Source organism: Helobdella robusta (genome assembly GCF_000326865.2).
Source record: "Helobdella robusta unplaced genomic scaffold HELROscaffold_25, whole genome shotgun sequence".
Lineage (NCBI taxonomy): Eukaryota > Metazoa > Annelida > Clitellata > Rhynchobdellida > Glossiphoniidae > Helobdella > Helobdella robusta.
In genome coordinates this window covers 2,212,540-2,229,911 of record NW_008704310.1, presented here as the reverse complement: position 1 = coordinate 2,229,911, position 17,372 = coordinate 2,212,540, and the positions used below count along the sequence as shown (strand labels likewise).

The window sequence follows — 17,372 nt, the reverse complement described above, 5'->3', positions numbered from 1 at the left end:
CACTATTGATGATGTCCAATTGCAACTGATATTTGCGCTGTGGGTTGTAGCATTGGTATCTACAGTGTTGGCACTGTTGTGTTGGTGTTGTTGATGTTGTTGTTGAAGTTGTCACTATTGGTATGATTGTTGTTTACATCATCAATATTGTTGGTGATAACATTGTTATAATTATTGCTGTTGTCGTAATTGTTGTTGTTATAATTATAATGATTGTTGTTTTTATTTAGTAGTCTATTTGAAGGTAGAATGTTGTTAGACTGTACTTGAATGTTCAGGGAGGGATTTTTGTTTTGTATGAAAATTGATTCAGCTATTTTCAGGTTTGTGATGTTGTTATTGCAATAAACTATTTGCGTGTTATTTAACATTTGTCGTGTTAAAGTGATGTTATGCTGTTGTTGACAACTGAGCGTTGATATTTACCTTAACAACCATAATATAAACAATCTTGCCGTTAAAAATTTAAAAAAATTTTAAATGCAGTACTTAGTAGAGAAGTTGCTAGCAGTTAAACCCCCTGATGATTTGAAGCTTCTCCAAGATTGTTACGGGACAGGATTTGGTAAACCAAAGTTTCCTGATGCTATAACTGAAAGAACAAGACTTGGCGATTTGGCTACTTGTGGTTCATGGTTTATTGTCTAGTTTTTGGAAATGGACACGGATTTTCTAAACGATGACATAGAAAATTGGCCAGGCCACCCAGCGTTCCTGATATCAAAGAAGATAACCTGTCTAAATGTTGTCAATGACAGTGCTGAGTGCAGTGTAAAGTTAAGTGCTGATTTCATAGAAGCAGCCAAGTCAAAAGAGCATTACCAGAACATCTTCCAAATTGTTGAGAGCCACAGGAAAAAAACTCCTAATCTAAGAAAGAGAAAGCAATCATTAACGAAAGTCGATAACAAAGATGATTAAAATGTGTGAGTATACTGTGAAACTGTCATGATGTTCTCAAACTTTTTACATTTGTGTATTTTCTGCTATAAATGTCACGAATCTACTTCTTATGTGCTGTTTTCTTTTTCAAAATTTATGGAAAATATAACCGGTAAATATTTACGTTGAATTCGTTACAATACAAAATCTATAAATATTCAGGTAGAATGTGAACCCCTTAAATATTAATCAAAAATTTTAATTTATAAACATGGCGTGTTTTAAATTTCTGAATTAAGTATTTTTTATTTATTTTTACCTTCGGCTCTTAGTTTTTAATTAATTAAAAATTCTCAATTAGTTAATTAATTTTTTATTTCTAATTCAAATACAAATAATTTGAATTGATTTGTTTTACACAACTTGAATTGAACAAATGATATAATGTTTTAACAGCTACTACATTGACTTCAATTCAAATAAATTATTTTTCTTGAGTCAACTCAATATCATGATAATCTCCTACACCCTTTCACAGTTACTCAGTTTCAACCAGCCCGGCAAGGCATTCATTCCAAGATGCACTCGCAACAATCTTTTCAGATTTAAAATATGGCGACCTAAATCTAAACGAACACATCATCGATCTCAAACGTCAAAAATTTATAGCAAATTAATTTGGTCTGTTGAACACTCGCTCAGCACTTGTAACATTCGTAAAGCTGCACTCATCTATGATTCAACGTGGGATCATCGTTTAGATGTGCTGTATTTAACAAAGACATGGATCACACCTGTCGACCCTGATGTGATCAAGTGTGATGTCGCTCCACCTGTCGCTTTTTAGTTATTCATCAGTACAGAAGTACTAGTGGTGATAAGAAAGGGGGTGGCATCTCTACTATCCATCGGGACTACATAGGGTGTTCAACAATTACCTCATATTCAACAACCAGTTTTGAGCTACTTGGTGTCAAACTCAATTACATTTAACATTTAGTTCATATTTTCATTATCTAAAGGCTACCAGGCCCCATTACATCTAAATTTCTAAATGAGTTTATTAATTTAATTGAAGGTATCACATCAACAAGCATCAGATTTATTTCAATGCTCTTTCTCCTCAGACATCTGTTAATGCTGAATTGTTGGAGATCATTGACGAGTTTAGTCTTCTACAACACGTTTGTTCGCCTACACATAGTAAAGGTAATATTCTCGACTTGCTGATAACATTTAAAGATCAATCAATTATTGTTTCAACAGTCAAAGTCTATACAACATCTTTTTCTGATCACAACCTCATCACCACTTCAGTCTACGCTCCTCGACTCAACATAACATACAACAAGGTTACGTTTAGAAATATTAAAAAGTCAAAGTTAAAATTCAATGTTGATTTACTCTTCTTATCAATCCTGGAATATGATAAACAAACCACTCACCAATATGCATCTCACATCAATTCAATAGTTTCCCAGACACTTGACAAACATGCTCCATTAAAAACAAGGGTTTTCCGTAAAAACCTAGATTCGTACAAGCACATATCAAATGACGCTCGTAATGCTAAAAAATGCAGGCTTGAAATGGAACGTGTATACATGAACAAAAAAATTATAATTAATAAACTAAATTATGACAATGCAAAAACTTTGGCCCGGGAATTGGTTCTTAAATCCAGAGTGAATTCATTTAGAAATGAGCTCGACATATCGATAAGCTTGCGTGCCACTTGGCCAACTTCAATAAACTTTTACACAAGAATAACGACGAACCTTGTTTCAATAGTTCTGGAACTTCATCATTGGTTAATAACTTCAATGATTATTTAATTAACAAGATCAATAATATTCATAAAAACATTGAACAGCAGTTATTGGTTTCATCAGGTGATGCTGATTTGGATAATGTTACTGCCTCCGCCTGTAACCGCTTCGGGTTTTTTGATGATGTCACACTTGATGAGATCAAAAGCATCATCAAATCTTTATGCAATAAAATATCACCATTGGATCATTTTCCACATCAAGTGTTAACAAATTGCATCAATACCCAATCTACATTCATTTCCATCTTAACGAATTTCTCATTTCATAGCCATTTTCTGACAGCTTTAAAACTGCACAGGTTCTTTCACTCATAAAAAAAAAATCAAATTTGAATAGATCTGACCTATCCTATTGCAGACCAATATCAAATTTATCTACCATTTTCAAAATTATTGAACGGGCAGCACTAAAAAGGTTACAGCTATACATCTCTCAACATCCTAATTTCGCACTTTTCCAGTCAGCTTATCGTAAAGGTCACTCCACCGAGACGGCTCTGTTGCACATGCTTGACCATGTGTTCAACTCCTGTAACAGTAAACAAGTAACAATCCTTGCTGGGCTGTATATATTGTCGGAAATTTTGCTCGCGTGTGTGGTGTCTGTTCTGTCTGTGCATCTTTCTCAGGGAATATTTTTATGGTCCGACAATAATTTTTGTATATTTTTATCGTGAATTCGACCAGTCCTGTGTGGCACTGGGTTTTTTCAAATTATAGGATTTTACTGAGTAACACACGAACGCGTAAAATATTCGATAACAATTTTATTAATCGACGGAAATAAATGAAAAGGAATTGAACTAACCGAACTCTAGAATAATGTTAAAAATAATGTCACTGAACAAACTGGAATACAGGAATTAGAACTTCTTCTTGTTGGGGTCGGGCAACTTGGGATATGTTCCTTGCCGTTCAATCGTACAACCTCGACGTGTGTGACCGATGGTGGTGTTGATACAACTCCGAGAGATAAATGAAATGAATGAAGAAAAATTAAAAAAATCGGAGCCTATGGGAGTTCCAAGCTGCGTGCGAAACTATACCAATGAGTATAGAATCCAGCAAAGAACCCTATGACCATGTGACACCCATTTTAAGAGACCTACATTGGCTAACAGTGAAAAAAAAGAATCAACTATAAGATTTGTGTGACTATGTATAAGGCTTTGAACGGGTTGTTACCAGTATATCTAGTAAATAAAATCTTAAAAAAACCAGCTTCTTCAACAAATGCAAAATTGAAATCAGACTATGCCAACCTACTGGCAGTGACAACTACTCAACTACAAACTGCAACTAGAAATATTGCCGTGTCAGGACCAATTGCCTGGAACAGTCTTTCGCAATCGCTCAGAATGCCTGGACTAAAGCTTGATGATTTTAAGAGGAACTTAAAAACATATTTATTTTGACATAGAAATACTTTATCGATTTGTAGTTTATTGACCTTCACTGATTTCATTTATAATAGAGAGCGCTTTCGAGAAATTTCAATTTTATAATGCGCTTAATAAAAAAAATTTAATTACCTTCAATCCTTCGATTGTTATTCAGTTACCAGCTGAATCCAAGAAACAAAGAGGCAATTTTAATAACAAATTAAATATAGAGGAAATAAGAAATGCCGCCAAACAGTTGAAACAAAACCAAAATATTGTTATCCGTCATGCTGATAAAGCGTTAATGTATGTCATTCTAAATAAAGATGATTATTTTGGAAAATTGAACACAATATTAAACGTCACCACTAAATTTAAAATAATAAAAACTGATCCTACAACATCACTAAAAGTCAAACTCAACAAAATCATCCACCAAATCAACAGACATTGTCCTAATGATAAAAATCCTCCTCTTTTTGGCGAATTCCAACCTGGTTACCTTAAAACTCATAAAACTGACAATCCATTGAGACTTATCATTAGCCAGATTCCTACCGTAACATATCCAATAGCTAAATTACTATGTAAACTCTTGACTCCTTATGTTCCCAACGATAACAACATAAAATCTTCACGCGAATTTATCGAAATTTTAAATACTAATTCATCAGCCAAATACATTGCATCACTTGATGTGGAATCCTTATTTAAAAACGTACCGGTGAAAGACACAATTGACATCATTATCAATACGGTTTACAATTCAAATGTCCCCAATCAAAATTCCCAAATCTCATCTCAAATCGCTTTTGGAAATTTGTACAACCGAGGCATCCTTCATAAGTCCAACAGGAAAAATGTATAAACAAATTGATGGTATAGCCATGGGTTCGTCACTAGGAGTACTTTTCGCTAATTTTTATTTACATTTAGTAAACAAGACGTTTGAACAACATCCACATTTAAAACCACACATTTACACTCGATATATTGATGATATTTTTGTCGCATGTGATAAACAAGACATGATCAATGAACTCGTTACCACGTTTAATCATTCAAAAGTTAAATTCACAATTGAATTAGAAAAAGAAAAATCATTACCGTTTCTGGATGTGCTAGATAAATATGATGAACGTAATTTCAACATCTCACTTTATGTGAAAGAAATTAACAAAGGAATTTGTCTTAATGGACAAAGGAATGTACGAAAGAATATAAACTGAATACTATCAAAGCCTTCGTCAACCGAGCAATAACACACTCTACTACTCAAAATGACATCAATACAGAATTGAATCGCATTAAAAAATTACTTGTTAATAATGGTTATCAAATATCAGATAATAACATTGTAATTAAATTTTAATTAAGAAATATCAGTAACAACAATAATAATAACTACAACAGAGTTACCAGTAGCAATATTATCACCAACAACAATAATCTTTCTATTGATAATGATAACTCCATTGCCAACTATAGCATCATTAATAACAACAACAATAACAGTAATCTTAATATTGATAACGATAACAACAACAATAATTTAAACAATAATCACAATAATCACTATAACAATATTATTCATAATACTAATAATTATAACGAAAGCATTGTCAACAACAACAACGATGAAGTCAATAATAACAACAATAATCCAGATACTAATCACAACATCATAGTCAACAATTTTAATAACCAAAACAACACCTACTACAATAACGTCAATATAAATAACAATAACATTACGACCAACAGCATCAACAACAATAATAATAATAATAATAATAATGATAAAGATATTATTCTATATTACCGCAATATCATGTTCACTTCATATAAAACAGATGAAAACATTTTAAGAAAACTAATTTACAACAATATCAAACCCGTCAATCCCAATTGCAAAGTTAAGTTAAGAATATATTATAAAAACGCCAAAACATCACACATGATAATCAAAAATAACTGTCAACCCAACAACAATTCCATCATGAAAAATAGTCATCTTATATATGAATTTTCCTGTCCCATCGGTAACTGTGTGCACCAAGAATGACCACCACTCAATTTTCTCGTCGACTTACCATGCACAAAAGAGAGGGTGCGATCAAATCTCATATAGAAACAACACATAATACAACATTAACACGTTCAATTCTCGATAATAACACAAATGTTTTTTACAAAAACTCTGATTTTTCACCTTGAAGATAGCCGAAGCCCTTTTAATAGAAATAAAAAATCCAAAATTAAATGTTCAGCTACAAAGTATAACAGTACTTCCGACTCACAAACAGTTATCTAAACTAATTAATAATTCTCTCACCACCAATAACAACAATAACAACCACGTTAGAAAACTTGAAAAATTAATGCATAAACATAATAATTGTATTAACGCGTTTGATTTTCTTGAAAACACACACACACACACACACACACACACACACACACACACATATATATATGTATATATATATATATATAAGGGTGGTCCCCAATTACATTGGAAAAAATAAAACGCGTAATTTTTCAGGTCTTACCCTTTTATTTGTTTCTCTCATATATAACAAGTAATATGATAAAATTTTATTGACCATAGACAAAATTTAGAGGTCGCCCAGGCGAGTCAAAGTGTCCTGTGCTACCACCTAATTATACGTATTAGCATTTTGTTGCAAAGCATGATAAAACTGTTACAAACTACTTGATAAAATTATTATGTCCATTACCCAGTGTAACTGTTAAACCATTTAGTTGTTAAGGAGATGTATTTCCTCCCACTAATGTCTCTTTCTTTGAGTTTGGATACTGAATACGATGGTACTCAACAACTTGCAGAAGATACTGCTTTTGTTCTTCAGATGATACTATTGCTCTGTTAAAATCCTGCATCAAAGCAACTCCTCTCTCTGCAAAATCATTGACTGGCTTTATACTGCTTACAACTTCAAAAGCTTTCTTGTACTGTTCATCTTCTCTCCACTTGGAGGGTCTCTTGTTTAGAAATGATTGAGGCAGTCCGAGGATTGCAAAGAATTGCATGGTGTTCGAAGACACAAAGTCTTTGACAGACATTTCATCAGATATGTCATTAATATTCATCTGCACTCTTTTGGTGAAATCGTTGGTTGTTTTTGATTCCACTGACAGAGTATCAACCATCAACACTTTCTCCTCATGAGAAATCTGATCATCGAAAAACGCAGCTCCAACAAGTTCCTCGCTACATACCATAGATGTCTAGAAAGTGCGTTTGCAGCGGCAACAGAAACTTCACGGTCTACATCTCTGAATTGTTGGATTTTCTTTACCAGCTGGAGATCATGTTTAGCGGCACTAAAAAGATCTGGAACCGTGAACCACGATCTAAGATACACACAGATACCAAAAACGATGAAGCGACAGATTCCCTTTTCTTCAACTCTTGTCAGCAGAAACTGATGACGATACATGTACAATTTGAAGGCGTATATTAGTCTCGCCATCCAGCGTGCCCTATGCAGAGCTCCAGGTTGCAGAACTCTGACTCCCCTTGGCGGTGTCTCTCCCAGCAAAATAAGTGAAAGCTCAAGTAGTTCCCTGTAATCGCACCTTGGCTGAAATTGTTCAAGTTGCGTTAGGCAAAAGCTAACGATACCTTCTTTGTGTTGTTCAACTTTGCTGTTCATGCTTTCATCATCCATAATTGTATGGTAATCAGATTGGTTAATGCTATTGAACTCATTTCGAAAGCGCAAGAAGGGTGCTATTTCTGGACCTGACGTATTAGACGACATGCATGCAGAAAACGCATGCTCAAGTATTATTTCAGATATGTGGCGACGGCAAGCTATGTGAAGCACGTTACGTCTTAATTTTTGTTGCAGCAGGGTGCATGCTCCATTTTTCTTTCCAGTATTACTTGCTGTAGTATCGAACACTAATGCCTTAACAGACTCCTCTAGGTTCATTCTAAGAGGCATTCGTGCACTGCTGTAGCCTGTCTCTCCCCTGTACCAGATTCTAGTTTTGGAACTGATAAGAGCTTTTCAACTCCCGCTCCTGCAACAACAATGGGAAGACGATCAACTTTCTGATTACCTGTCAAATCAAGTAAGAACTTCCCATCCCAATGGACAGCCAAAGGAACATCTGCAGAAAAATTCCTTCGAATTTCTAACGCAAGTTCTTGACGATGCTTATGCCTTGCTCGTCGAATTGAGGATCTATTAATGGCAAGGTTTCCAGCATTTAAGCCAAGGTGTTTGGCAACTCCACTGATGATGTACGTTGCCTTTTTATCAGAAGTCTTCGTTCGATCAAGTGCTGCAGCAGTTTCTCTGCTAACTGCACAATATGGACGGGACATCGAGAAGCTTTTCCTACTTCGTTTTACCTGCACACGTTTGGCAATGCTGTCTTCTTCTGATTTACATTCTGACGATGAATCACTGGAACTGTGCTCTATTTTAGCTGAACATGCACCGGCAGTGATCTTTTCTTGTGCCTGGACTGATTTTAATTTGTAGCTCTCCTGTCTTCTTTTCCTTTCATACGAGATTCCTTTGTGAAGACTGAAGTGAAGAAAAAACACGTGCTTCTTCATTCCCTGAAATTCGATATTTTGCTTCTAATTAAAAGGTCAAATTGAAAGACAAGGAAGAGATGGATTCAAAGCTTCAAATAAAGCAGTTAAGTTGCGCAGCCGATTGGCCCATTTGGAAACGTCGTGTTCGAGATTTCATGGACTACCATGAGGGCGCACTTGATGTGATTGATGGGAAGTTGTTGAAACCAGAATTACTAGAAAACCAAACAGAGTAACAGGCAAAAGATTTTAAAAATAAATCAGATCTGTTTAGAAAGGCAAACAGTTATGCCAAATCAGTAATTGCAAATGCAGTCACAGAAGATACATACCAAAAGATAATGGACAAAAACACAGCGTTTGAAGTTTGGGAGGAATTAAAAAGAAATTTTGAAGCGTCAACTAAAGACCAACTGTTCCAAGTATGTAGCAATTTTTTCGATTTCAATTGGATAGCGGATGTAGATGTATCCGGCCATATTGCAAGATTGAAGACTTTATGGAACGAATTAAACAGTGGGCTTCAGGCATCGGGAGAAAATAAACTACCAGAGCTGATATTAGTATGCAAAGCGATGCAGATTCTCCCAAATAGTTTCCAAAACTTCAAATCAAGTTGGCTAATGCTAGGTGAAGAAAAGCAGTCGATAGATGATTGAATCACTCATCTCTGTGCTTTCGAAAGAGAGATAAAGACTTTCGACACAATCGATAAATCATCAAGGCAGAACGCCTTAGTTGTAAATGTCGAAAAGACAAGTTTCAACAAATCAAGAGATTTCACTAAAAGGAAAAAACCAGTTGGTAATTGCAACTATTGCCATAAACCTGAACATTGGGTTAAGCAATGTAGAAAGTGGGTCAGTGATGGAAGACCTTCTAAAAATTTCAAAAATGTTTCAGCGACACCAAGAAAAGCATATGATGGAACATCAAATGTAGTTTTGTGCACGTCAGCCAGTAATCAAACACTGAGAGACAATAAGAAATCACTAGTTGCTATGGAATCAAGTGTTTTTGCAATTGACGAGTCAGCGTACACTGATGAATGGTTTTTTGACAATGGTGCAACGTGTCATCTAACTTTCCGAAGAGACATATTTCAAAGTTTTGAAAAATTTTCTCAACCGAGTAAATTATATGTTGCAAATGGTGATACTATAGAAGCTTTTGGAAAAGGAATTATTCATCTTCAAGTGAAAGTGAATAATAAATGGCAAACTGTTAAACTTACAGATGTCTTGTATGTGCCAAAAGTAAAAAGAAATTTGTTCTCAGTACTTGCAACTCAAGATAAGAACAGAAATAGCTCTTTTGTTTCAACCTCAAGAAGTTGTCATCTACTTATTGACAATGTGATAAGTGTTGTTGGAATAAGAAACAACAATGAAGGTTTGTTCAAACTTGTTGCAAAAAGTGTTAGACCGTTAAATTCTGAAGTCGAAGTTAAGAAATAAAAGTTTGTTCAACCAGGAAATAAAATGCATCGATCAAGAGATGTTATTTTTGATGAGAAGGTTGTCAAACCAAATTCAGTGATTTTGCAAGAAGAAAGTTGTTCAGATGATACAATTTCGATTGATGTTGAAATCAAAGATGAAAATAAAGAAACTTTGTTTAAAGAAAATATTTCAACTGATGAAGATGTTCACAACCGTAGTTCAGTTTCATCTGATGAGGAGGATCAATCTGACTGTTGTAATCAAAAGACCAAAGGTATGGTTTTACGTGACAGGAATAATATCAAAAAGCCATCTCGTTATGATCCTTTCGTTATGTCTGCACTATGTGAAGTACTTGAACCAGTGAGCTACAAAGATGCCATTCAAAGTGATGAAAAAGATGAATGGTTTAAAGCCATGAGCAGTGAAATGCAGTCACTAAAGGAAAATCAAACGTGGGATTTGGTAAGTCTTTCAAAAAGGTCATAAGACAATACCATGCAAATGGGTCTACAAGGTAAAACATAATCCAGATAGTTTTGTTGAACGTTTTAAAGCCAGGCTAGTGGTAAAAGGTTTTTCTCAGAAAAAGGGAATTGACTATGAAGAAACCTATAGTCCTGTAGTCAGAAGTTCAACTATAAGAACACTATTAAGTGTTGCTGCAAATGAAAAGATGTCACTCATGCAGTTTGATGTGTCAACAGCATTTCTTTACAGCAAACTAGATGAAGATATTTACATGGAGCAACCTGAAGGTTTTAAAGATAATTCAGGAAAAGTCTGTAAACTCAAGCGAAGTCTCTATGGACTTAAACAAGCTCCAAAATGTTGGAACAAACGCTTTGCTGAATTCTTGAAAAAGAGACATTTCAAACAAAGCGATGCAGATACTTGTTTGTTCATTAGAATACAGGGAGGAAAGAAACTCATACTAGCACTGTATGTTGATGATGGACTAGTTGCAGGAACCGATAAAGAAGAACTAAAAATATTTGAAAAAGAATTAAAGTCAGAGTTCAAGATAACATCTAAACCTGCAACATATTTCCTTGGATTAGAGATTAATCAAGATGAGAAGGGAAATATTAATGTCAGTCAGTCATCCTATACAAGAATGATTCTTGAAAAGTTTGGGATGAGTCAGTGCAAATCCTGTACAACTCCGATTACAAAATTTGAGGAGTTCAATGAAAACAAAAATGAACACTAGGAAGTGAAATTTCCTTACAGATCAGCAGTTGGTGCATTGATGTACTTGATGACGGGAACAAGACCAGATATTGCATATGCAGTTGGTGTAGCATCCAGAAGTTTGGAGAAACTCAGCAAGTCCAATGTAGCACAAGTCAAGCAAATTTTCAGATATTTGCAAGGCACAGCTGATGTCGGTATTGTTTACAAGTCTGGTCAAAACAATACACTTATAGCCTACAGTGATGCAGATCATGGAGGAGATAAATCTAGTAGAAGATCGACATTAGGTGTAATCTGTATGTTTGGAGGAAGCGTGATCAGTTGGTTTAGCCAACGTCAACCCTCAGTTGCGATTTCAACTACTGAAGCAGAAATCGTTGCCGCAAGTGAAGCAGCTCGTGAAGTGATATGGCTCAAACGATTGTTGAACGACATTGTAGATGTAAAGAATAAGCCAGAAATTTTTGTCGACAATGAAGCAGCAATTCGTTTAGCACACAATCCAGAACTTCACAGAAGAACAAAGCACATCCACATTAGACATTTCTTTGTCAGAGAAAAAGTTGCAGAAGAAGAAGTTTCAGTTGAACGAGTTGCAACAGAACTTCAAGTTGCTGATGCTCTGACAAAACCAATGGTAGGACCAAGACTAAAGAATCTGATGTGTGCGATGGGTCTTCAGAACATTTAGGTTAAGGTCATCTAATGTTTTAAATAAAATGAGGTGTTAAGTTTTATGTTTTATATTAAAACATTATGATTTATAATATACATTTATTTTTCTTTGGACCAAATGTTCTTTGCTTTGTATGTAACTTCACTTTTTCCTTTCTGTTGATCCGGTTGATAATAAACAAATCTAGAACGTTGCTTAGTTTGTTTCTCTTCTTTTAATGTCTTTCAATAGTATATCAATTAATTAAACGATCTACGTAACAAGAAATTTAACATATACATGTGCCATATACTTAGAATCATATAATTAGAATATACCTATAATGGCCCTCAAACGCACCCGCGCACATTTTCAGAGCGCACATTTTCAGTCGGAACTCATTCTTTAGTTTTCATTAAATTTATCAATTGTTACAATTTTTACATTTTTATAGTTTATTAATAAATATTGGTTCATATAAAAGAATCATTTATTTTGATTATTTTTTAATTGATTTTCATGCATTTTAATCAGTCAGTCAGTCAATCATTTAGCTTATAAATCGCTATTTCCGCGACGTTCAACAGTTCTCTTCAATGAATTTAGCAAACAAATGGGTCTTGAGATCCGCTTTGAACTTTGTAAGTGATGGAGAATTAGTTTACGTTTAGCGTGATTGCGGCACGTTTTCTCGGTTGTTTTGTAATTTGGGTGAATTCTTGTTTTTTGCTTCTGAACAAGTGAGTTCTCTTTTTTTTTACTATGACTATTTTTTTCTATATCTTTCTATATCTTTTTCTATAACTTGTAAATATTATTGTTTTATTCTAGAAACTTTCTCTTAAGTCTCTCTAACACTCCTTTGTCTCCGACGAGAGTAGTTCGGCGGCGAATTTTTTACTTTAATCTTAGGGCTAATAATAACAATAAAAACAATAAATCTAACTCTAACAAAAAAATAAATATAGTTAGTAACAATAATTATAATAATAATGTTAATATCAAGTATAATAACTTTATTAAATCCCACTCTAATGTAATGTAATTAATACTAATGATAAGAATAATAATTCTATTAGTTTAAATAATATAACTAGATTTAAAAGTACCAATATCCAACCTACCTCTACATTTTCACTATTTAATATTAACAAAAGATCAGTTAATAAAAAATCGCTCTATATCCATCAAATAATCTTTTCCTCCTTACCTGATTTTTTTTACTCTTACTGAAACTTGGCACGAGGACTCTAACTCTCCCCCCTTATTCTTGCTATTCCTGATGGTTACAGCTTTCTTGAACTCTAGATCTCCAAAAAATTGTCTATCATCTTATTCTTCTTATGGGGGTATCTGTTTATTTTATAAATCTCTATCTATTTACTGCTTCCATTAATACTTCCTTTAATTTTTCTTCTTTTGAATGTCTTGTTGTATCTCTTAAGTCTTCTTCTCTATCTTTTTATATGGCTGTAATTTATCGCCCTCTCACTTTATTTTTAGATGAATTCTACTCACTCGCTGAATCTCTCTACTATTTTTCTATTACTTTCTATATCTCTGGTGACTTCAACTTGCACTTCAATAATTTATCATGTTCTTACACTCGTAGATTTAATGATATTTTGTCTCATTTTAACTTAGCACAATATTGTTCTTTTCCTACCCATACTTCTGGTAACACTATTGATTTTATTATAGCTTCATCTTTTTCTAAGCCTACTAATATCTCTGCTAGCTCTGTTCCTTATTCTGATCACCCCCTTATTGAATATGTTCTTTCATTAGATTTTCTTACTTAAAATTCATCTATTTCTAAAAGATGCTGGTTTTCTCTTAATAAAGATATTTTTCTTCAATCTCTTACTGAAACTATTTTTGATACTACCTTATTTTCTGATTTTGATGATTTTGTCTATGCTTTTAATATCTACATTACTTCTATTCTTGATAAGCTTATTCCTCTTAAATCTTTTACTTATAGGCTCTATTCTCGTATGGCTCCTTGGTTCGATTATGCTTGTGTAGTAGCCAAGAAAAGTGTTAAAAGACTGGAGAAAGCCTATAGGCTATTAGGGCTCCCATATGTCCTTTTTTTAAGAGGACAGTCCTTTTTTTGCATTGGTGTCCTTTTTAAAATCTGTTCTTCAATTTCATTAATTTTGTCCTTTTTTTTAAAATGTGTCCTTTTTGTCCTTTTTTTTTCATTATTAAGTCTGAAAATATCAATACAACATCACATCATAAATATAAATCAATAATCATAATGCTTAAAATAATTAAAAAAAATAAAATAATTATTTATACATCATAAATCATAATGCTGCTCTTAATAATTGTTTCCAGGTATATAATGCTTATGTTCTGTCCAATCTATAGATTAAAATTCCATGGTTCGAAATAACTTCTATAACAATACTATTTATGATTTCATGTCCATCTAACTTCACTGTGCGTGGAGCGCGTTCTCTTCTTCGCGTGACGCTTATATTATACAGCCACTTTTTTTAATCTAAATTTTTTTAATTTTATCAAATAAATTAATAAATAAAACTAATTTAAATTATAAAATTAACGATGTCAAAAAGAAAAAGCGTTTATCGTGAACAGTTTTCAACTGACTTTCCAGGGATTAAAAACAGTAAAAAAGGTGAAAATTATGCCTTTTGCGAATATTGTTCAACTGATGTTAGTATTGCGAACGCAGGCGTTTCATCTATTAAACAACATTTTGAAAAAGAAGTTCACAAAAACAACGTAAAAATTAAAAAGTCTACTGTCGGAATATCAACATTTTTTCATAGTAATAATTTGCCCACATCTAGAAAAACTGCTGCAGCAGAAGGAGCATTTGCATATCATGTCGCTTTTCACTCGTTATCGTTTAAAGCTGCAGATTGTACAAATCGTTTAATTTCAACTGTTTTCGCTGAATCGGAAACTGGTCGGAAATTTTCATCTGCTCAAACAAAAACGCAGGCAATCATTTCAAGAATATTGGCTCCGAAGTCAATTGAGAATCTTTTGTCTGAATTGGGCAGCGAGCCGTTTTCTATTGCAACCGACTCGTCAAATTTTAAAGAAATCAAAACATTCCCTATCATTATTCGGTATTTTTCGCATGAAGGATTGAAAGTTAAATTGTTAGAGTTTTCAAATTTGTCAGGAGAAACGTCAGAATTGATTTTCAAATATGTAATGACTGTACTTGACAGATTCAAATTGAGCCCTAATAATTTGGTAGCGTTCAGTGCTGACAACGCTAATGTAAACTTTGGTGGAGCAAAACAGAATGGTCAAAATAACGTTTTTGCCAAATTGAAAAACATTCAATCAAAACTGATTGCTGTAGCCTGTCCAGCTCACATTCTCCATAATGCAGCTAAAAAATCCTGTGAAAAGTTTTCATTTGACATTGAATCGTTGCTGTTCAAAATCTTAAGCTATTTCAATGGATCCACGCTGCGACATGAAAAATTTAAAGAATTTTGTGAATTTATGGAAATTCAATATGCTAAATTTCCAACTCATACTCGCACACGATGGTTAAGCCTTCTTCCATTGATTGAACGAATTTTAGTTATGGGGTGGCTTAAAATCACTAGTTTTATCAACGGATGACATTCCAAAGGTTCTGGAAAATTATTCTCTGATGATTCAAATGAAATCTACTTCTGGTTTCTACATAGCTCATTGCAGCTGTTTCAGCAAACTTTGCTGATACTTGAAAAAAAAGACCTTGTGCTTCCTGAAATGATAGAATCTGTCGAAAATCTGTCACAAAAACTCACTGACAGGATGCAGAAAAATTTTTTTGGTGCCATGACTCAATCAAAGTTGCAATCATTAGAGGATTCTAATTTGGCTAATCGCATAGAAAAGGAGTTTTCAACATTTTATTTGACATCTGTTGATTACATTCAGAAGTGGTTCAGAATTACTGATTATCCGTCTTCTTCTAAGTGGTTAATGCTGAAATCTGTCGATACAATTTCGTATGAGAATATTCGAAAATCTGCAGAGTTTCTAATGCCAGAAATTTTTGTGAAAGATTCTCTGTTTGATGAAACGAGTCTTCTAATTTCACTATTGAAAGATTCAAAAGAAAGTTTCCACGAATTGCCTATTGATATAAAATGGGCTGTTCTGTTTCAAAACGAACTGTTTTCAAATTTGAAGAAATTGGTATACACAATTTTTGCCATTCCTACCTCGAATGCTGCTGTTGAGCGAATTTTTTCATTATGTAAAAAACAATGGACTGATGATAGAAACTGCCTAAAACTTGATACTGTTAAAAGTTTACTACAGGTAAAGTTTAATTATTCTTTAACATGCTCTGAAATGTACACTTGTTAAAAAACGATGACTTAATTAAGCAAATACAATCAAAGGATAAGTATGTTGGTTGATTTCAGTAGTATGCCGGAGATCAGAGACTTATACAAAAAATTGAGAAACTGTCGTATAGATTGAGTACTACAAGGAAGGAACGCTAGTATTTTTATTATATATATATATATATATATATAGTTGAAATCGATCGCTGTTATTAAATTATTTCTTTTCTTTTTTAGATTTTCCAACTTTCGAATTAGTTTTTTATGTTCGTAATCTAGGTCGTGTATTAAGTTTCCTAAAGTCATTTTTAACAATTTTATTTCCCGACGTTTCGATGATATTACCATGGAATTATATAACTGGAAGCGCCCTACCAGCGTTTTAACATTGAAAATTTTTTTCAACGGGCAAGTTACCTCTGGAAGCAAGTTCCTAAAAATTAATTATTCATGAGCATTTTGATTTAGTTTATTTAGAGATATAATTAGAAAAAATCTTGGACTTCCCGAAGTTATGTTAATGACTCTTTGCCGATCTACATTCAGCTCGTTTGTTAAAATTTATTTCGTTTTCAACATTCCGTGAAGTTTTAGGTTTTATAATGTGCCGTATTTTATCTTTAAATTAAATAGATATTGCCATTTTTTTGATGCATCGGAAAAATCGAAGATTTGTAGATCGGCAAAGAGTCATTAAGTTCGTTAGCGATCCTCATTTTTCTGAAATAAAGATTTCTTCATTCATTTTCCCAGCACCCACGAATCACGATGATTAGACATTTAGAGTAAGAATCATTCCTAAATTAAATTAGAATCTAGAAAACGAAAAGAAGTGGGTAAAAATTTTATTGTAAAAATGAAATGTTATTAATATTTAAAAAATATAACTCATGATCAATTTATATTGTTATAAATAAATAAATTAATCAACTAATAATTTTTAAATTAAGGTGTAATTCCTGTGCATATGTCCTAAACTAGAATCTTTCAACACCCCAAGGCTTACAATACAAAGGAATATTTGCTTTCAACATAACATACCCAAACCAAATTTAATCACAGAG

The 17,372-nt window shown here is 33.4% G+C and overlaps 4 protein-coding genes across 4 annotated transcripts; 2 read left to right on the top strand and 2 right to left on the bottom strand.

Annotated features, from left to right (window-relative positions):
• Positions 1-657: 657 nt before the first annotated feature.
• Positions 658-3,693, top strand: HELRODRAFT_173174 (hypothetical protein; the record flags this gene model as incomplete). The annotated part of the gene is made up of 7 exons (XM_009019784.1): positions 658-900; positions 1,421-1,563; positions 1,961-2,091; positions 2,149-2,234; positions 2,756-3,012; positions 3,072-3,258; positions 3,574-3,693. 7 exons carry the CDS (start codon positions 658-660, stop codon positions 3,691-3,693), a joined length of 1,167 nt encoding a protein of 388 aa, XP_009018032.1.
• Positions 3,694-6,864: 3,171 nt separating this feature from the next.
• On the bottom strand, positions 6,865-7,775 carry HELRODRAFT_173173 (hypothetical protein; the record flags this gene model as incomplete). Its single annotated transcript, XM_009019783.1, has 2 exons — positions 6,865-7,330; positions 7,468-7,775. 2 exons carry the CDS (start codon positions 7,773-7,775, stop codon positions 6,865-6,867), a joined length of 774 nt encoding a protein of 257 aa, XP_009018031.1.
• A 278-nt stretch (positions 7,776-8,053) lies between these two features.
• On the bottom strand, positions 8,054-8,692 carry HELRODRAFT_173172 (hypothetical protein; the record flags this gene model as incomplete). Its single annotated transcript, XM_009019782.1, has 1 exon — positions 8,054-8,692. One exon carries the CDS (start codon positions 8,690-8,692, stop codon positions 8,054-8,056), a length of 639 nt encoding a protein of 212 aa, XP_009018030.1.
• A 5,853-nt stretch (positions 8,693-14,545) lies between these two features.
• HELRODRAFT_173171 (hypothetical protein) lies at positions 14,546-17,097 on the top strand (the record flags this gene model as incomplete). Its single annotated transcript, XM_009019781.1, has 3 exons — positions 14,546-14,912; positions 15,600-16,279; positions 17,062-17,097. The coding sequence occupies 3 exons, from the start codon at positions 14,546-14,548 to the stop codon at positions 17,095-17,097; spliced, it is 1,083 nt and encodes a 360-aa protein (XP_009018029.1).
• Positions 17,098-17,372: the final 275 nt, after the last annotated feature.